The sequence below is a fragment of the Acanthopagrus latus genome, chromosome 7 (assembly GCF_904848185.1).
Source record: "Acanthopagrus latus isolate v.2019 chromosome 7, fAcaLat1.1, whole genome shotgun sequence".
NCBI classification, from domain to species: domain Eukaryota; kingdom Metazoa; phylum Chordata; class Actinopteri; order Spariformes; family Sparidae; genus Acanthopagrus; species Acanthopagrus latus.
In genome coordinates, this window is record NC_051045.1 from 19,703,337 (window position 1) to 19,720,583 (window position 17,247).

Consider the following 17,247-nt stretch of genomic DNA (forward strand, 5'->3'; position numbering starts at 1 on the left):
TAGCAGTAATTACAATACAATGTCAAATGAATACTGTATGCTGTTTGTAAAGGAGGCTTGATATGTATATAAATTCATTTTATCCCATTCTGGGAGCTAAACCTGGGCAACCTGAATTAAAACCAAACAGGGAACCGGTTCATCTTTCAGTAAACTTCCATTAAATATTAAGTTCTTGTACTTCCATAGTGTGTTTCTAAACTAGGCACCAACCCTGTACATACAGTCCACAGTTACTACTTTGACCCCTGTGTAGACTGTTAATGGTGCTAAAATGTTACACACATAAAAATTAGCACAGGCCAGCAGATGAAACAACATCTCTACTAACTAGAAGCAACATAGCATTGCTTACTCGCTAGAGGGTGAGGATGCTTACATTATAATGGGTAAAGGCGGTTTTGGACAGCAGATTGAGCTACTAACCATTTACTGAAAGCACTCAAAGATTACTGCATGGATGCTCTTAAGAAAAAAAAAAACTTGGAAAAAGCCATCAACAGCTGAATTCCATATGGGGTTCCTGTAATCTTCATATGGGATTCATCTGTCAGCGCCCATTTTGCAGACTGGATTGCAGGCTTGTACTTGCTGACATGGATAATGCCTGCAGGTATCTTTCTAGAAGCAGCTGCTGCTAAATTATTTTATCACCATCAATCGTCTATCATCCTGTTTTCTTACAGTGCACAGTACTTGAAACACAGCCTGACTGATTTTTTTAACAACACTAATGGTAAAACAGCTCTACAGTTCTATCAGGATATCACATTCCTTCATGGAGGGAGGTGTCTTTAATTACCCTCTGAACACAATAATGTCAACAGCAGCACACACCATTCCTGGACCTTGCAACACATTCAGGATGACTAATTCTGGAGTGTGTCCTAGAGTCCATACTCCCATGTGGATCACATTGTGTTACTGGCTGGACTGACACAGTTATAACACTGCTGTGGCAAGAAGGGCGTGTTAGAGAACGAAGAAATGACGAAATGATTGAATCACAGAAAAACTTTGACCCGGTGCCAGGATGGGATTACAGCAGCCGTGTCGGCACTCCTTCAGGCAAAGCTTCCTTTTTTCCATTTGATGTAATGTGCACGGTGATTTTTCAAGCTCTTTCTAAACAAACCACAAGCATGTAGTTTCTGAAGGAATGGAACCAGAATGAATAGTGTTAACTTCTGTGTCTTTTTTCCAGAGTTTTAGCGATCAAGGGGGAGTTCGCCCCTCTTGTCTTTAAGAGGATGATCGGTCCACACAAGAACAGGTTTGGTTAAACACACAACACAGTCCAAGATAGAGTGGCGACGTGCTCCTGGAGACAAGTTTGCAAACTGAGTCAGCAGCTATATTTTTTAATGACTCAACCGATCCACCACAGAGCCCTTTCGTTTCTAAGAGCCCTGCCCTCAACCCTCCCTCACACAGGCACGCACTGCCTACGTTTACGTGAGGGTTTACCTCACCACTGCATCACTTCCTCCCACTGTACTCGTCTGCATATGCCCAATAGCAAAAAGAAAATATTTTTCCAAAGACGCAATTAAACTTTCAGTGGTATTGGAAAGTTTATGTAATTATGTATTCCATGTTTTATTTTATCAGTTCAGTCTGGATTTCCTGTGATGTATTTCACCTCCCTTTCATGCTTGAAGCTCTATGTTTTTCCTCCAATAATGATCTGTGATATAGACTGATGGACATGCTGTGACGGGTGATATGGTGAATTTTCTGCCGAGCTAATAATCCCATGATCCTCCGAGTCATTTACTGTATGAATCAGTCATGTTGCCAGGAAGAGACTCCCACGTCTGCCTTGAATTTTCTCGGACTTTTACCTTTTTTTCATTCGGTAATAACTAGTGGGGGCTGTTAGAATGTCCCACTGCCTTTTTTTTTCCTTCCTCACATGACAGGCGATCTGTGAACAAGGAAGGAAGGAGGAGGAAAGCAAGGAGTGGAACAGTGAACTGTACATCACGGTGAAATCGGGCTCTGTCGGTGACTCAACAGGAAATGATGGAGCGGGAGTAAGTAAGGTGAGAGAAGGAAGGAGGAGGAGGGTGGGAGTGAGAGGATAGATAAAGTGAGGGAGTAGAAGGAAGACTGGCTTTGTCATGCCTCAGGATTCTGAGCTATGTTGTGGGTAATGACAGATTAATAGGAAAGATCATGGTTTTCTGAGGAAATCTGCAGGGTGTAAAAAGAGACAGATGGCCTCGTCACTTCTCCTCCCCACTACTCTGCACAATAGAGTCATGACGTGGGCACACACATAGTAAATAATCAGCAGGCGAAAAACAACATTACCAAAATTGACTATGTTCCGTTGCCCTGTGTGTTACGTGGTGAGTCAAAAAAGACTTTGACCTTCGAACAAGTTGGGAAGACAAGCAAATATTGACAGTCTTACTCTCACATCCGGTTGCCCAAAACGAAAAACACCATGTGTCCATGTCCCGATGAGCAATCTTATGATAGTGCAAACCACTTGTGGTTTTTACTCTGATCATGGTGTTTTTATGCAGCGATTTGTTACTAAGGAGCAAAATGCTATAAAGAACACAGTCAAATTCATTGCCCATATACAGTTAAAATGTAAAGCTCATTTTCTCCCCACCTTACACTCACTCTATGCATCTTAAACTTTTAATGAACTGGGGATCAACTTCACAGGCCTGCGGAAGGCTTCCCACTGGGCCTGCAGACCCTCTGCCCACATTGAAGCATGAAAGCTGCCCGGGCCTCCAGTGCTGCATCCTGGGTAAAGAATCACTCTTTTCATGCTCTGGTCTCTGGCATTCAATGAAGCTGTCACCGTGAAATCAGATGTCACAGGGTTTAAATCACTCTATTCCTTGCTACTTCCTCAATCACTCCTTTGCCTGCTGACTCAGTTTTGTTTCTCCCGGTTGGTAGCCTGGGAAAAAAGTGTTTTCTTTCTTGTCCTTTATATAGAGATCGCACCACCACACATTAGGCTGTGTGTTTGTGTATGTGTGTATGTTTTCCACCTCTAATCTGCTACTTTCCTCGTAGCTGCATATCATTCACATGATATGTTAGCAGCCTGGAATGCTATTTGTGCAGTTTGATAAAAAGCAAATCAATTTAGCATAGATTTCACAGAGGGTATTTTCTTTTGACCCTCAGTGTAGTTCCTGAGCTGCCTCCACAATCAAAGGCAGCACAAACATCCTTCTTCAGGCTGTCCTCCTCTTCCTCGCGGTGGCTGCTGGCTCTTTGATAACTGAGCTGTCTCCTCACAGGATGAGGTCAAAGGCCGTGGTGCGACGCCCACTCAGAGACATTTGAGGAGCCTGATTCCTTCCTGACGCCACCAACTTGTCAGACCCAACAGCAAATCCATTAAATTAAAACAGATTAAATAAAGGGTGTGTTTTTCAGATCACATATAACTCTACAGAGGAAAACATCTGAATGACTGCTGATTCAGAAAGTAATTCTAACTTTTGTTAATCTCAAACCCCTATTCATATAACAAACTCCTAAAGAACATAAATCATGTATCAAGTCCTCTTTTTGGCAGTTTACTGATTAACATGAAAAACATTAAACATGACTGTTCCATGTCAGGATAAAGGAAGTGGTGGGTGGTAACAAAGAGATGTAATAAACTAGATCTGAGAATTTCATAACGATTTCTCTCTTTTCACAGTCACTGCAACTTCAGTCTGGAGGTGGATGACGATGCCCCTTATTTCAGCTCTGGCACCCTACAAACAAAGCTTACTCAATCATTCCAGAGCACTTGATTAAATGGACAGGAATTTTAACCTCTTACACATGTAGCATCTGTCTGCAAAGTCTTTTTATATGTTACAACCTCTGACATTGATTCACAGTAACGACAGCGATTAAAAGGAATGTGAAACTCAAACACAAGACAGGTCGACCGTGACTCTGAAAACAGACACAGGCTTGTCCGTCTGCAGTCAGTACTGGGCTCTAATTACTATTACATATTTGTACACAGCTGGTTCCTCTATAAGAGAATTCCCTGTGTCACCGTGTCAGCACATCAACCTACACAAATGTATTTACCATAGAACACGTATGTTAACACCTACTTACTTCATTTCCTATTCCAGCTTTGGACATTGTTAACTGAGTGGTGGGCAGACATTTCTCTTCCAAGATATTGAGATCTGGTCTAGCGATCCAGCTAGACAAAAAATTAAGTACTGTTTACAGCAGAATGCGAAGGAACAACAGTGTTGATGTTTCTTCAAAGACATCTATGTAGCTAAGCTATGAAGCTAACAGGCCAACCAGGAAGCTGTAGCCTTTGCTGTCTTGTTGTACCACCTTGTACCTCACCTGGGAGATTTATGTGAGGAACTTTGTGTTCATGATGATAAATGACCTGTACCAGCAAACGAGACCCTCAGAGAAAAGACTGCTGTTTTTACATAGTTATTAATGCCTGTGCTTGACACGATCAATCCTGCAGTCTCTCTGTCACTTCCAAAACAGATGCAAGCACTGCCAGCGAAGATCTTTACAACAGATCAGACCGCTTTTGTCAAAAAGGGGCCCCTTGAATCAACAAAAACTTAATTTTACTCATAGTCACTTTAACTCTTCATAACACACACGTCATTCAAAATCAACATAAACAAAATAAAACTTGGTTTGTCTCTCCACAATCACCACTCAGTTCACTGAGTAAGAAGTAAGTATATTCTGGCTATACACACTGGTTTTCCTGCTTTTGATTCAGCCAATAGGGCCACAAGTTTCACAGCCCACAGCGCTAGTTAGCTAAAGGCAGCTATCTACATCCAAACATAGCCACAAAGAGTTTTGTAGTGAGCAACAGTTAGCGGTTATGCTGACCGCTGTATTTTTGTGGTTACCTTTCTATTCTTGCCAAATCTTACAAATGACACCTTTAGCCTTGATGTTCCATGTATATTTATCTAGTTGAGCGCATAAAGAATCATGAACAGAAGGCGTTCGGGATGGGCCCAGCTTTGATGGCCCATCTTAAATTTTGCAGCAGCATGAGGGAGTTCCCTTAAAGCAATCCATCACATCTTTGAAAGAAGCACAAGGAGGAGGAGGGGTACAGATGTGGGAGGTGGGCTTCTGACTACACTGACAGCTGTGAGGGACGGAGGTCTCTCAGAGCAGGAAATGACTTGACCTCCCCTGTGGGAGACTGGCCCACCCCGACAACAGCCCCCACAGCTTTGAGCATCCCGGGTCACCACCAGCACCCACGGAGGGCAGTGAAGCAACAGCAGATCAGCCACGGGCGAGAAAATCTGCTGGTCCTGGCAGCAAAGACTTCGTGTTTTTGTCACCAAACACAACTCAGCACTAGACAAAAGGGATTGTGAGTGCTGAGTTTCAAAATCAAGATGTGAGCTGCACCACTGCTACTCCTAAATGTGTTTCGTACGTGACAACTGACAGCAAGTAGTCATATGTCACACTGGAATCATGTGCTGCCAATTGCTGCATTGCACAACAGGAAGTTGATCAAACAGTTTATTTGCTAAAAAGTATGAGTATTCCTTTAAGCAAACAAATGACGTGATAGCAACAATAAAAGCCCATTGCACGTGGCATATTTATTTAGTGGGTTTATATACTGTAAGTATAAGGCACTCCTTAATTCATATATGACCCTGTGAATGTTATTAGTTTTACATCAGTGGAATAGCTGAACAACAGGACAGAGCTGGAGGAGGACACAGGTCATTGGCATCGCTCTTACATTTTTACGAGGTGGTTGTATTGTTTAGTGCTAAACAATATTTAATGAGGATTTATTTGGACTATTACCACAATAAAATGATTATTTGGCAGTCTGGAGGAGGACTGTGGGCTCAGTGTGGTCTGGATGGGTAAAAGCAAGAATGGTCTGCACTCACTTCCCTGTTATTTTCTCGTAAATGGCCTCCTGTATTGTCCTTCTGCCTCTCTCGGCGTGGGCGAAGACAAACACAGACAGTGAACTCCTATGTGACATGGAGGCTTCAAAACAAGTTTGCGTCCGCGATGACTGGGCCGACAATCTCGTCCTCGTTCTTCTCTATCAGTCGTATGTTGTACTTGTGCCAGAAGCCACCCACACACACTCTGACTCCCACACAGGTCAGACCAAAATTGTTTACTGCCTTATGAAGGGCAATTTCCCATAGACTCATTACACAAGATAGATACAAATGATTCTAATTCTGGAGGTCGCTGGGCTTTGTTGCAATTGAGTGGCTTTGTGTCAGGAAACATTGATTTGCAAAAACTGGAAATGTCGCTTTGTTATTTATGAACATTCTCGTAAGTTATCTTGAAATACTAAAACCAAACACATAATAGATTAATGAAAGAGACTTCTGCTGTAATTAGCCGGATGTCTGTTGATTTCCACAGGTTTTCTTCTCCACTCGCATTGAGGACACATTCGGTCGATGCTGTCGACTGTACCTGAGCTGGAAATTCTGTGAGAACTATACTAATTACTTTATTTTGTATATTTTGGTTGTATGTATTTCTTTTTACGTTGTTGGCATTCTGTTCCATTGTACAGAGAAACATGTTTCTCTGCTGTGCATATGACATTAAACCTCTGAATCCTGAATCTACTATGACCTAATTCTGAACCAAAAATCCACAAGAATGACAATTTATTAGATCCTTTAAGAATATAATGCTCCAATTACAATCAAAATACTGGAGGTGTGTAAAAGTACAGAAATAGTAGCAGGATAATTACACAAAAGAACCAAAAGTAAAATGACCAATTATCCTGAATGATCATATTATTTGATTATTTTGACTTTGTAACAGTAAAATAAATAACAAATAAAACTTATGTGCTGTATTTATGTTTGTTCTGTAATTAAATCAAGACCATTGCATCATGTTCTGTGTCTGTTGAATTTAAATCTGTAAAGTTGTCAGTTAAATGTAAAGTTTTAAAAATTACACAATAATCCCCTCTGAAAATAAGTGGAAGAGATTATTTAAGTAATGTACAACTAAACAAACACAAATGTAGGTCCAGTTAATTTCCACCACTGCTTGTTTATGAGCCACAGGCTAGTTTCCTCTGATGGTTTGTGTTTTTCGGGGTATTTTTTCCCTTTAAGAGCAGTTTGGGTGGAGTTACAGCGCGGTGCCCGGGGAGCTGCTTGCATTTATAAGGAGATGTGGAAAAGCGCGTCACTCTGACAAAATGAGTTTCGCCTCCCAGCTTTGTTGACAGAGGAGGGATGTTGCACATGGTTCAGTTTTCACTGGGAGACGAGCGGCTCGTACTCTGCTGATAGATTATCTGTCTTTGGACCGGAACAGATCGACCGAGCCCGGCTGTAGCCTGCGTGATGGACAAGAAGTCTTGTGTTTTCATGGTAAGACTACTACTTTCTACTTAGCAGGGAAAATGATGTGCTAGTCGATGGAAAATGTGCCTTTAAATCCACTTAAACCGAGCGACCAGGGTCAGTTTGATATGTGATCTGAACGGGTGAGGCTGCTTCTCGAGCAGGATCAGGATCAGGACCAGGACCAGGCTGCTCCGCGCCGGGAAGTTCACGTTAAAATGTCAAAAGACTCGGTAGCCTTGACCGCTGACCAGGATCACCGTCACTTCAGGTGTTTCTTTGAAAAAAAAAGTCCCTTTCAGTTGAACAGTACACGGCCCCATCTGTCGCGGTTAGAGTAGGCAGTAAGCAGCGGGACAGACTGTTCTCCTGACCCGCTGCACGGCGCCCCGATGTCCGCCGAGAAGTCCCGTCGAGGCGGGATGGGTGAGTCCTGGCTCCTGGTCCGGTCCGGTCCGCCGCTAGTGGGCGCTGAAAGGAGCCAAACAAATGAGGAGACATGAATAATTCTACTGAGAATGATTGTATCTGGTACATTTCTGTATACATGTACTGTATCTATACTAGTAATCTAAAGAGTATCAATCTATATGTAGCTATCTGATTTTATATTCATGTAGCTTCTATGAATACTTACTTATTTATCTTATTAAATAAATCATGCATTACATAAGAATGCGTTTTAATCTGTGACGACATTACTTAAAATGCACTAAAAGGTGTAGCAGTATAGGTAGTCTACTTAGTGAGACTACTTCCATGTTGACTCTAAGATATTATAAGAATTGTAAAAATGAGTTATATTATGTATATTATATAGTATTCTCATGCAGCTTCAAGTCACATTTGAAGGCTGCACATTGCAATATTTTGGTTAGGAAATACAACTTTGGGTAGCTAATAGTCCTGTATTACGTACTTATTAATTCAAATGTTTTAATGACTAAAATGATTATTTTAGAGCATCTCTGCGTCAGAAATTACAATCCACAGCGGTCACCCATTTACTCACAAAGTGGCACATTTCTGCTTCAGCCTCCTGAGTAACTCCCACACCTGCTGGCTGTGAGCAAATAAGAATCAGATCAACTGTAAATTGTTCTCGTCTACACCGACTGAGTCAGCTTCTGTAAACTATCGTGGCTCTTATTAACCTGAGAAGTGTTTAAATGATTCTTATCATAGCGAACTGCATGCCCCTTATTGAGTAAACTGCAGTAGTACAGTAGTACATGAGCGAAATGAGCCAATCCCGCAGAGTAATGATTCACCAGCATATCGTTCCCACAGTCTGCAGGATTTAAGTCTAGATTCACATTCAAGGGTTTTATTTTTCACACGCTTACTCAGCAGTACGAGCAGTGAGATGTAGGCGGACATAGTCTTAAGGCTGTGCAACCAAGGCTAACTTAGAATTAAAATAAGAGTATATTGGCCCAGTAGGCCACATTTAGTGGCCATATAGGCTGTGCAGTTTTCCTTTTTACAAAGATTTGACTGAAATGATTGCATTCCAGCACACTGTTATCACTAAATGCATTAGAGATACCTCGCTGTGTTCATGGACCGAGAGGATGAAAATATGAATTGTACTTATGTCACATCCTTTTGTACACACTAAGTCCTTTTTACTCAGATGTCCTGCTCTCCCCACAACTGCATTCGTTTCCCCACATGCTACATGGTTGTGTCATGCCCATTGTTCCTCATCATGTTGTACACGGTCAAGTGAAGGCTTTAATGAACTGCATCTGTCAGACTTGGCCCTGTCACATCTACAGCGCAGGCCTCACATGTTTGACCCATTAACAACCAATACAAGTAGGGTAAACAGTATCTCTGCCACAGTTTTCTGTGGTTTGTAAACTATAACGCTGTGTAGTAATGTTGTAGCCCACTAAATGATGCAGTGGACATATTTACAAAGACGCTGCCTGGTAAGATTTCTGTACAGCCTGCTAAGATAGTGTTACTTCGCCACTAGAGTTTGCAGCATGTTGTAATTAGGTGACGTTAAGAACATACAGCGCCACGATTAAAGAATTTGTAAAGGTCCAGTCAATGAATGGCTTACTGCCCACAAGCAGCAAGGAGGGAACAGCCAAGCATGACACATCCAGGCTCCTGCCCGATATAAACAAACTGTTTCTTAGCCTCTGGCTCGTCTTTTTTCACAGTGCCAGTACACACAGCCTTCCTGCAGGGGATTTGCAGCTCAGGCTCATACCTTGGCCATGTTTGCTTGTCTCCATGGCGTATCTTCAGTCTTAACCTCATGGGAGAGTTCACTTGTATTTTCAGGCTCGCTTCGCTGCACACCAAAGTGACACAAAGGCCCATTCATGGCTGAGAGTGGCTCCATTCATGGACGCTGAGTACTTGCTGGTAGAATTCATAATTGTCCATCGTCTTCCATCTCCGAAGCTCACTGGCGGAAATTACGCCACAGTCGGTTGTTTTAAGGATGACATAAATATTCAAATAGACGCATGGGCCACTGTTTTGTTTGTAGTGGCTTTTGTTGTTGCATTATGCATGCTCTGCATTGTTTCCTCCCACACTGACTGCAGATGTGTTGGTGACATGAAACAAAGCAGGACTTGGAAGGATAAGATTGCAGTACGATAGTCAAATTGAGGTCTAGCTTTGTAGGAGTCGGGGAAGGGGCGGGTTAGTAATTAATGGTTTGCAGGTGAATTGCTGCACGGTGTAATAAAGACAGGAACTTAGCCACGGGGTTTTGAGCAGCAATTCTGCTCGAAGCTATAATATGTCAGAGGCTTATTGACACTTAAATTGTCCAACTGTTTAACCTTTGACCTTCCATCTTGTGAGTAAAGCCAAGGCAGTAAGGCTAATTGCACCATTCACATATTATTTTGCAATACCTAAGAAAGGAATTTCAGCGGATAAATTACAAGCTGAGGATTGTGTCCCTTTTTACTCTCCTCTCCTCTGCTCTGCTCTGCAGAGGATGACCGAGGAGAGGAGGAATGATGATACAGGACTGTTACCTTTCTAAACAGTGGAGTTCAATAGTTTTAGGTAAGCAGTCATTAGTCCAACTGTATGTAGCGTTATTCTCATGTTGTGTTTACCATTGTCTATAAGGAGATGAGGCTTGAAGTGAGGTTACAAGCAAGTTTACCATAAATGTATTCTAGGCATGGTGACCATACTCTGTTGTTTTAGAAAAATTAAACTTATTAAGCTAAAAATAGAGATTTATTTTTCTCTTCACATTCTTGTATCTGCATGATTAAGATAACATTATCATAATGGTCTCAACAAACATGTAATTATCATTGTAAGCCCTAAAAATTCTATATTTGTGCATCTCTGAGGTTGCCTTTACCTGACCCAGATGTCTCTACATAATCATTAATTTAACTATGGCCTGACATGTCTTCATTTTTTCCACCAACACAACTTTCTCTGGCCGTATAAGCTTTCGTTTCAGTGCTCAGGTTTCACGGTGTCAAAATATTACGCAATTATAACCGTAGTATTGGTTATAATGACCCTTAAAGGACGCTTTTATTGGTTGAACAAATGCTTTATTGTAACTGCCATTTTTCGTACCGCAATTACCGTGAAGCTGGTGCTGGCGCTGTGCTTTGGTGTGCCGTCTAAGTGTTGGAGTGTGTCCGTCAGCATCACAGGAATGCTGCACAATTAGCCCCTGTTGTAAGGGCGGATACTGCAGAGTTTCATGGTCACAGAGAGGGAGGAGGGCGAGGACTTCTGCTGCCCTCCCACATCTGACCCAGAGGTTGTGCAATACTCTGTACATCAGACAAATGACTTTAAGCTGGAACCACAAAGAGACACAGATGGCAGCTGCCAGATCAGACTGAAGTTATTTACTGGGCTTTTGTCGTATCTGTTATTTCTTAGAGGCTCCACTAAAACAATGCACTGATTCAGGAATGTGAGGACTTGTTTACTGTAAAAAGTAAATATGCTTACTTCTCTCACAATGTATTATTGTACATACACACACACACACACACACACACACACACACACACACACACACACACACACACACACACACACACACACATTAATGTGCTCACTTGTGCTTCAGAGTGAGAACTGTCTGGATAACAGAATATATGTGTGCAATGATATTCATGCTTTATCAATAATACAAGTTATTGATCGATAGGTGATTTATGTTTTTGTGTTCTGAGCCTTGAAGTATTTGTTCTAGACCTTTGACCCGCCTCATTGGATGAGTGCACAGCTGTGTGTGCTGCATGGGGATGTGCTCCAGATGTACACTGTTTATATTCCCTGTTTCATGGGCATTTCACATGGGTGAAGGTGGGATCGGAGCAACTGAGAGGAGTGGTGTACTGCAAATGCCAAATGTGGACATGTATTTTTCATTCCATGTGTTTAAGGCTTAGTTATGACACACCTTCTATGACCAGATGTGAATGTAGAAGTTTGAAGATAGCCGGTTGAATCCCTCACCACTCAGTTTTTTCTGTTTGTCTCCAACAGCTTGCACTAGAATGAAGCAGTGATGGGTTTGATCGAGCTGACCTGTGTTGGAGCTTTGGACCGATACCAAACAGAACTTAGCGATTTTTGAGATTACAGTTTCTGCAACAACATGGCCGCAAGTCAGAACAACTACTGGGGACAGCATGACCTGAACAGGTACGCAGACGCCACTCTTAATACAGGAACAAACAAAATGTCAACAAGAATCGATTATTACGATGCAGTGTGACAATACAAACACTACTTTAACATTCATCCTATTTTCATTTCATTCAAATACTTTAATTACCACATTTTTTATTGTTTTTTTTGGGGGGTTTTTTCAGCCCCTTTAGATTTATTATGGAAGATATGTTATATATAAAAATCAATTAAAATCCAAATCTGTGCTAGCATTGCACAACATAAATTTATCAGCTCACTAAAAATACTTTGTCATGTAATACTTACACATTGCTAAACAGACACATGAGTAAACAGGCAGAAAAATCGCTGATAAAACTCAACAATCTCATCACTGTGTCTACATCCAAAAACAAAACTTTAAGTTGTTACAATGCACCTGTTAAAATGCTTTCTGAAGGAGGCAGAATTCTGTCTGTGGTGTGAATCCACCATATTCTGTTATAATGTCAATTCATTTAAATGGTCCAACATCACAAATGTACCCACTTTATTATTTAACCTTTTACATCAAAAAATGGGAAAACAAGCAAATGCACAGAAGGGGTGATCTCTCCAGGATGGTCAGACATTCTCTAGTTGTTGTACATTTAGAGTAAACAGTATTAAAATAAAGATCATATGGAGAAACAGAATGACAATATTAGGTAAATAAAGAGCAAGCATACATAAAGAGTGGGGCTCAGAAGACACATCGTGCTGCTTCTAATGCTGTTACATATTGTAAATGAACCTGAAGCAGAGTAGAGCATATGTTCTGTTAAAGCATATGTCGTGCTTGTTATTTCATTTTTAATGACTTACTCATGTCAGGTTATGTGCAAGAATGATTTACACACATGGACGGCTCTGTATGGATTTCTCAACCTCTCTTGATCCGCAGAATGTGCTTTCGCCTGAGTGCTGACATGGATCACAACCTGACGGAGCTTCAACAACAGCAAATTGCCAAGGAATTTAACTGTGAGTCCTTCACACTGTATTTCTTTTTACATATGTGTGATTATAAAACAACTTTAGCACAAGTTAAACTACAGATTGAAACGTGGAAATATTTGACACTTGTGATTGTTTAAATTTGTCAGAATCACAGTTAATGTTCCTCTGAATATTCTAATATTCACAAAAAATTTGCGATTGTGACAAATTGCAGGAAGGGTTCTGGAAAAGGTACTTCTACTAGACCCTTTTTTTAGATTGGTGTGAGTTTGAAAACCTTGAGATAGAAGGGAACATGACACACAGTACACATGATCAAGAATTATCTGTCAAATTAAATATAATTAAACCAAACAATGATAACATGTGACAGCAGCTGACATTTTGACTCTACTTGTAATCTTTTTAAATATTTTTTTCACTTAAAGTGTTCTAAATGTTTTCACTATATAAATCATTACTTTGAAGAGTTTAACCCTGTTTGACTAGAACAGCGTGTAGACAGAGTTATGGTGAGTTTGTCATCACTGCAATGAGCTGTGTAGCAGAGCAGGGTGAAGGAGGAGGGGAAGCTATTGCTCCCTGGTCACCAGCTGCTCCTGCAGTCTGGGGCACATCGGATGTTTCCACAGAGAAGGACATGGGAAGCTCCGTTAAGATTATGGCCTGCCCCGCAGATAATGACGAATCCTGTGTTAATCAGGGTGTTGTGGCTGATGTTTGACGAAGAGGGTGATAGGTCAAGAGGTTGTTTTCAACATGTTTTCACTCCCGTTTCCTGTAAGATACCTTCAGCAAAGCAGGAGATTTTTTTCTAACTAGAATGGGCAGCTCACTCTCCCTGGTATTTCTTCCCTCCTACACCATCACTACACTTAGGAGGTTTTTTTCTCACTACAAGTTGTTTTCCATGTTTCTTCCGCTGAGAATTGTTTCTGCACTGAAGGAAACAACAGTGATAGCAAAACCTTGTATAAGAAAGCAATGGTACACTATCTTAGTGCACCGCACAATTTAAGATTTAACACAAGATTGTCTGTCCTTTTCCCAGGCAACATCTCTGACTCCCAGCCTCCTTTCTATTCTGATACTTGCCGCCTAACTTCTGACAGCATCCCTCTGCCCCATGAGGGAGACCAGGTGGTCCCTTCTTCCCATAGACGGTCAATATTTGGGGACCATCAGAGAGAATCCAAACCCCTGCCGCCTCTGCCTGACCCTGAGGAGCTCATGTCTGATGAGGCTGCTGACAGTGAGGTGGAGTTTTTCACCAGTGACCGCCGACGCCTTTTGCCCAAAAGCTGCCCCAAATCTATTTGCAGGGGCACAAACAGAGACTCTGGCCAAGTAAATTACGCCTACCAGGAGACTCATTTGAGGTCTGGTGGTCCTGACACTATCGCTTTCTCTTGGCCGAACAGAGAGGACAGACCGTCAGGTCGAGGAAGTGGGTTTGGAGCAAACATCTGGGCACTACCTCTCCAGAGAGAAGACCACCAGCATGTGGCTTCAGATACTTTGTGTAGCAAAGACCAACACCCGGCATCCAGAAGGTTTTCCTGTTCAGGTCACAGCAGCATCACAGCCTGCCCCACTGACAAGCCACAGGTACCTCCTCGTATCCCCATCCCACCAAAACCTGCTGCTCTCTCAAAGAACGAGGAGGACAAGCCTCCCAAAATTCCCCCGAGGGTCCCTTTAGTCCCTCCCTGCCCACCACGTACCCCAAGCCCCAAAAGCCTTCCGATTTATATCAACGGAGTGATGCCTGCCACTCAGAGTTTTGCTGCTAACCCAAAATATGTGAGTAAGGCATTACAGAGACAGCAGAGTGAAAGGGCGCCACCTGCAGCTCAGTGTTCTCCCTGCATCGTTCCCATTTTGAAGGACGGCAGACAGGCCAGCACTACCCACTATATCCTCCTGCCGCCGGGCCGACCAGCGTACTCGGAGAGACGAGAAAGACTCCTGAGTGAACCGGCCAGGATTGGAAACAGCAGCATTTGGCAGAACAGATAGAAACACTGGCTGATGTGGGAACCTTGATGAGTTCAAAACTGTGACTGACTTCATGAATAACCATGTGACCTGTTATACAGAGTGGAAAGATTCACATGTCTAATGTCACTTTGGGGTTATTTCAAATGACTGATGTGTTTTAAGATCACTCGTGTCACACAATACTCACAATACTGTGAGTGTGTACTGAACATTTTACCGGTCAGTATTTTATTGACGTCTTCTCAATATCAACCTGGAAAACATAACATTCCAGTTTCACTAATAATGGAGAGATATTTACCTCTTATAAATATTTTCAACTTTGGTTTACTGAGATATGCAGTTTTTCTCACAGGGACAATGTCCCATCACTCATTAATGTGTAAAGTCTGAAAGCCTCATGCTCACATCACTAAAGCAACCTGAGCTAATACTATATTTCTTACAACAGAGCAAACAATTACTGTATGTACAAGCTGGGCTTGTGCCAGACTCTTCATCCCTTGTGTGTTATTTTTCATGACAATGCTGCTTGAAATCCAAGTTATAATGTATTGATATATGTAATGTTTTGCCAAATCATTCTCACATTAGGATTTATGACAAATGGAACACTGTGCCTGATATTTAAACGACACAACACGACCCAAACATGCTTTGAACTTCAGTGATATCGAACGATTCACCTTATATCACTCTTGAGTAACTTTTTCTGTTTCAGTGTTCATGCCTTTTTCCGGCCTCCTTGTGCAAGCAGCCTTCACTGTTAGAAGGCTGCTGGTTTATTTCAAAGTTACCCCCATTTACATCCTACCTGCAAGATATTCACATTTTTTGTTTTAAGCATTGGCTTATAGTCTCCGCCTGTGTGCACAAAGTTAAATTTATTTAAAACAATTCTCTGGCAATTATTTTCATTGTTGATTAATTAATCAGTATTCAGGATAGTGTCATATTCAAAAAATGTTGACATTTTGTTGAATAACTCAAGTTTGTTGTTCATTGCAGCTAATTATTAGCAAATTAACAAAGACCATTTCAACTCATCCACACCAAGAGCTAATGACCCAATAAACCTAATAAATGGGTCTTTTAATACATTAGTCAAGAAGTCATTCATGTTTTCTGATGCTGTTAAAGGTTTTACATCAGTGGTGGTTTTAAAAACAGGAGTAACAAAGGCCTTAATTTGAATTATGACCAGTTGACAAACTTTTAATCACGATGATTCTTTTAAAACTGTTTGTGTATTTTGTTTTAATAATGTATATTTGGTCAAAAAAGTACAGATTGGGCCTTTAATGCTTGTTTTTGTGTGTTAGCATGGAAAACATGTTACGTTTACACTGTCGAGGAGCAGACCCACGTTTACAACCTTTGTTACATCAACAGGTTGGAAGTTCTCATGAAGGTTGTGTGTTGGCCCAGACAAAGGCTGTTCATAATGTGTTCCGTGTCAAAAGTAAATCATTGTAAAATGTTGTTTTTAATCTATTTATAGAAATAAAATAACTTATTCATTCTATGATAAAGCCGTTGTCCTTTTTCCACACCGGGTCTATGATAATCAAGTATAAAGCTTTTTTATTTGGTTGGTCTGTGACTTTAGTTCTTATGAGTCTGTTGTTATTTGCATTTATTTTTATTTTTTGAAAACAGAGGAAACATTTATTTCTCTAGTTATGGACTCCTTATAACCCTAACCCTTAAAGAAAACAGTAAATAGAGAATGGAAGAAGCAGGGACTGCTGCGTGCTGTTGGTGCACACTTTGACCTTTGCAACTTTCAAAGTCTTTTACATGCACAAGAACCTACAAAACACTGAAGGACAGGAAAAAACAAAAAAGCCTGACAGGTTTCCATGAGCAAACTTTTAGACATAAGTTGTTAGAGTGTTTTCCCTAGCATCTTGATATTAGGGTATTTACATTATAGCTAATCATTGTAAGGGATAGGCTTACATGTGCTTACAGTGGTGAACTTAAAGTAGACGTGTTACTGTCCAGTCTAGTTGGTGCAACGTGCCCCGTGTTGGAGTAGGGTGACTGGAAAAGAAACAATCCACATTGGTGGTTGTTTGAATGGTATAATAAAGGATGCATGTAAATAAGTAATATTGAAGTGCAGTCTTATAAGTCGAAAAACAATTGGCAGTCCTTGAACTAAAATGTTCTAAATTTAATCAGCTGCTGCAGTCGTCAAGACACCATCTATACATGCTGACATGGCACTCCTCATCGCTGATAA

The 17,247-nt window shown here is 41.2% G+C and overlaps 1 protein-coding gene across 8 annotated transcripts; it reads left to right on the plus strand.

The window, feature by feature from the left end:
* The first annotated feature begins 427 nt into the window (after positions 1-427).
* Positions 428-16,524, plus strand: LOC119022780 (ERBB receptor feedback inhibitor 1). Of its 8 annotated transcripts, none has more exons than XM_037104075.1 (9): positions 428-1,106; positions 1,205-1,273; positions 1,923-2,045; positions 2,683-2,770; positions 3,160-3,401; positions 3,686-7,388; positions 11,874-12,032; positions 12,943-13,022; positions 14,050-16,524. In XM_037104075.1, the coding sequence occupies exons 7-9, from the start codon at positions 11,986-11,988 to the stop codon at positions 15,015-15,017; spliced, it is 1,095 nt and encodes a 364-aa protein (XP_036959970.1). In that variant the 5' UTR covers positions 428-1,106; positions 1,205-1,273; positions 1,923-2,045; positions 2,683-2,770; positions 3,160-3,401; positions 3,686-7,388; positions 11,874-11,985; the 3' UTR covers positions 15,018-16,524. The 8 variants fall into 8 exon arrangements, with proteins under 8 accessions (XP_036959970.1, XP_036959972.1, XP_036959966.1 ...); XM_037104077.1 differs by having other exon boundaries at positions 428-1,094; XM_037104071.1 differs by having other exon boundaries at positions 428-1,273.
* The last annotated feature ends 723 nt before the right edge of the window (positions 16,525-17,247 follow it).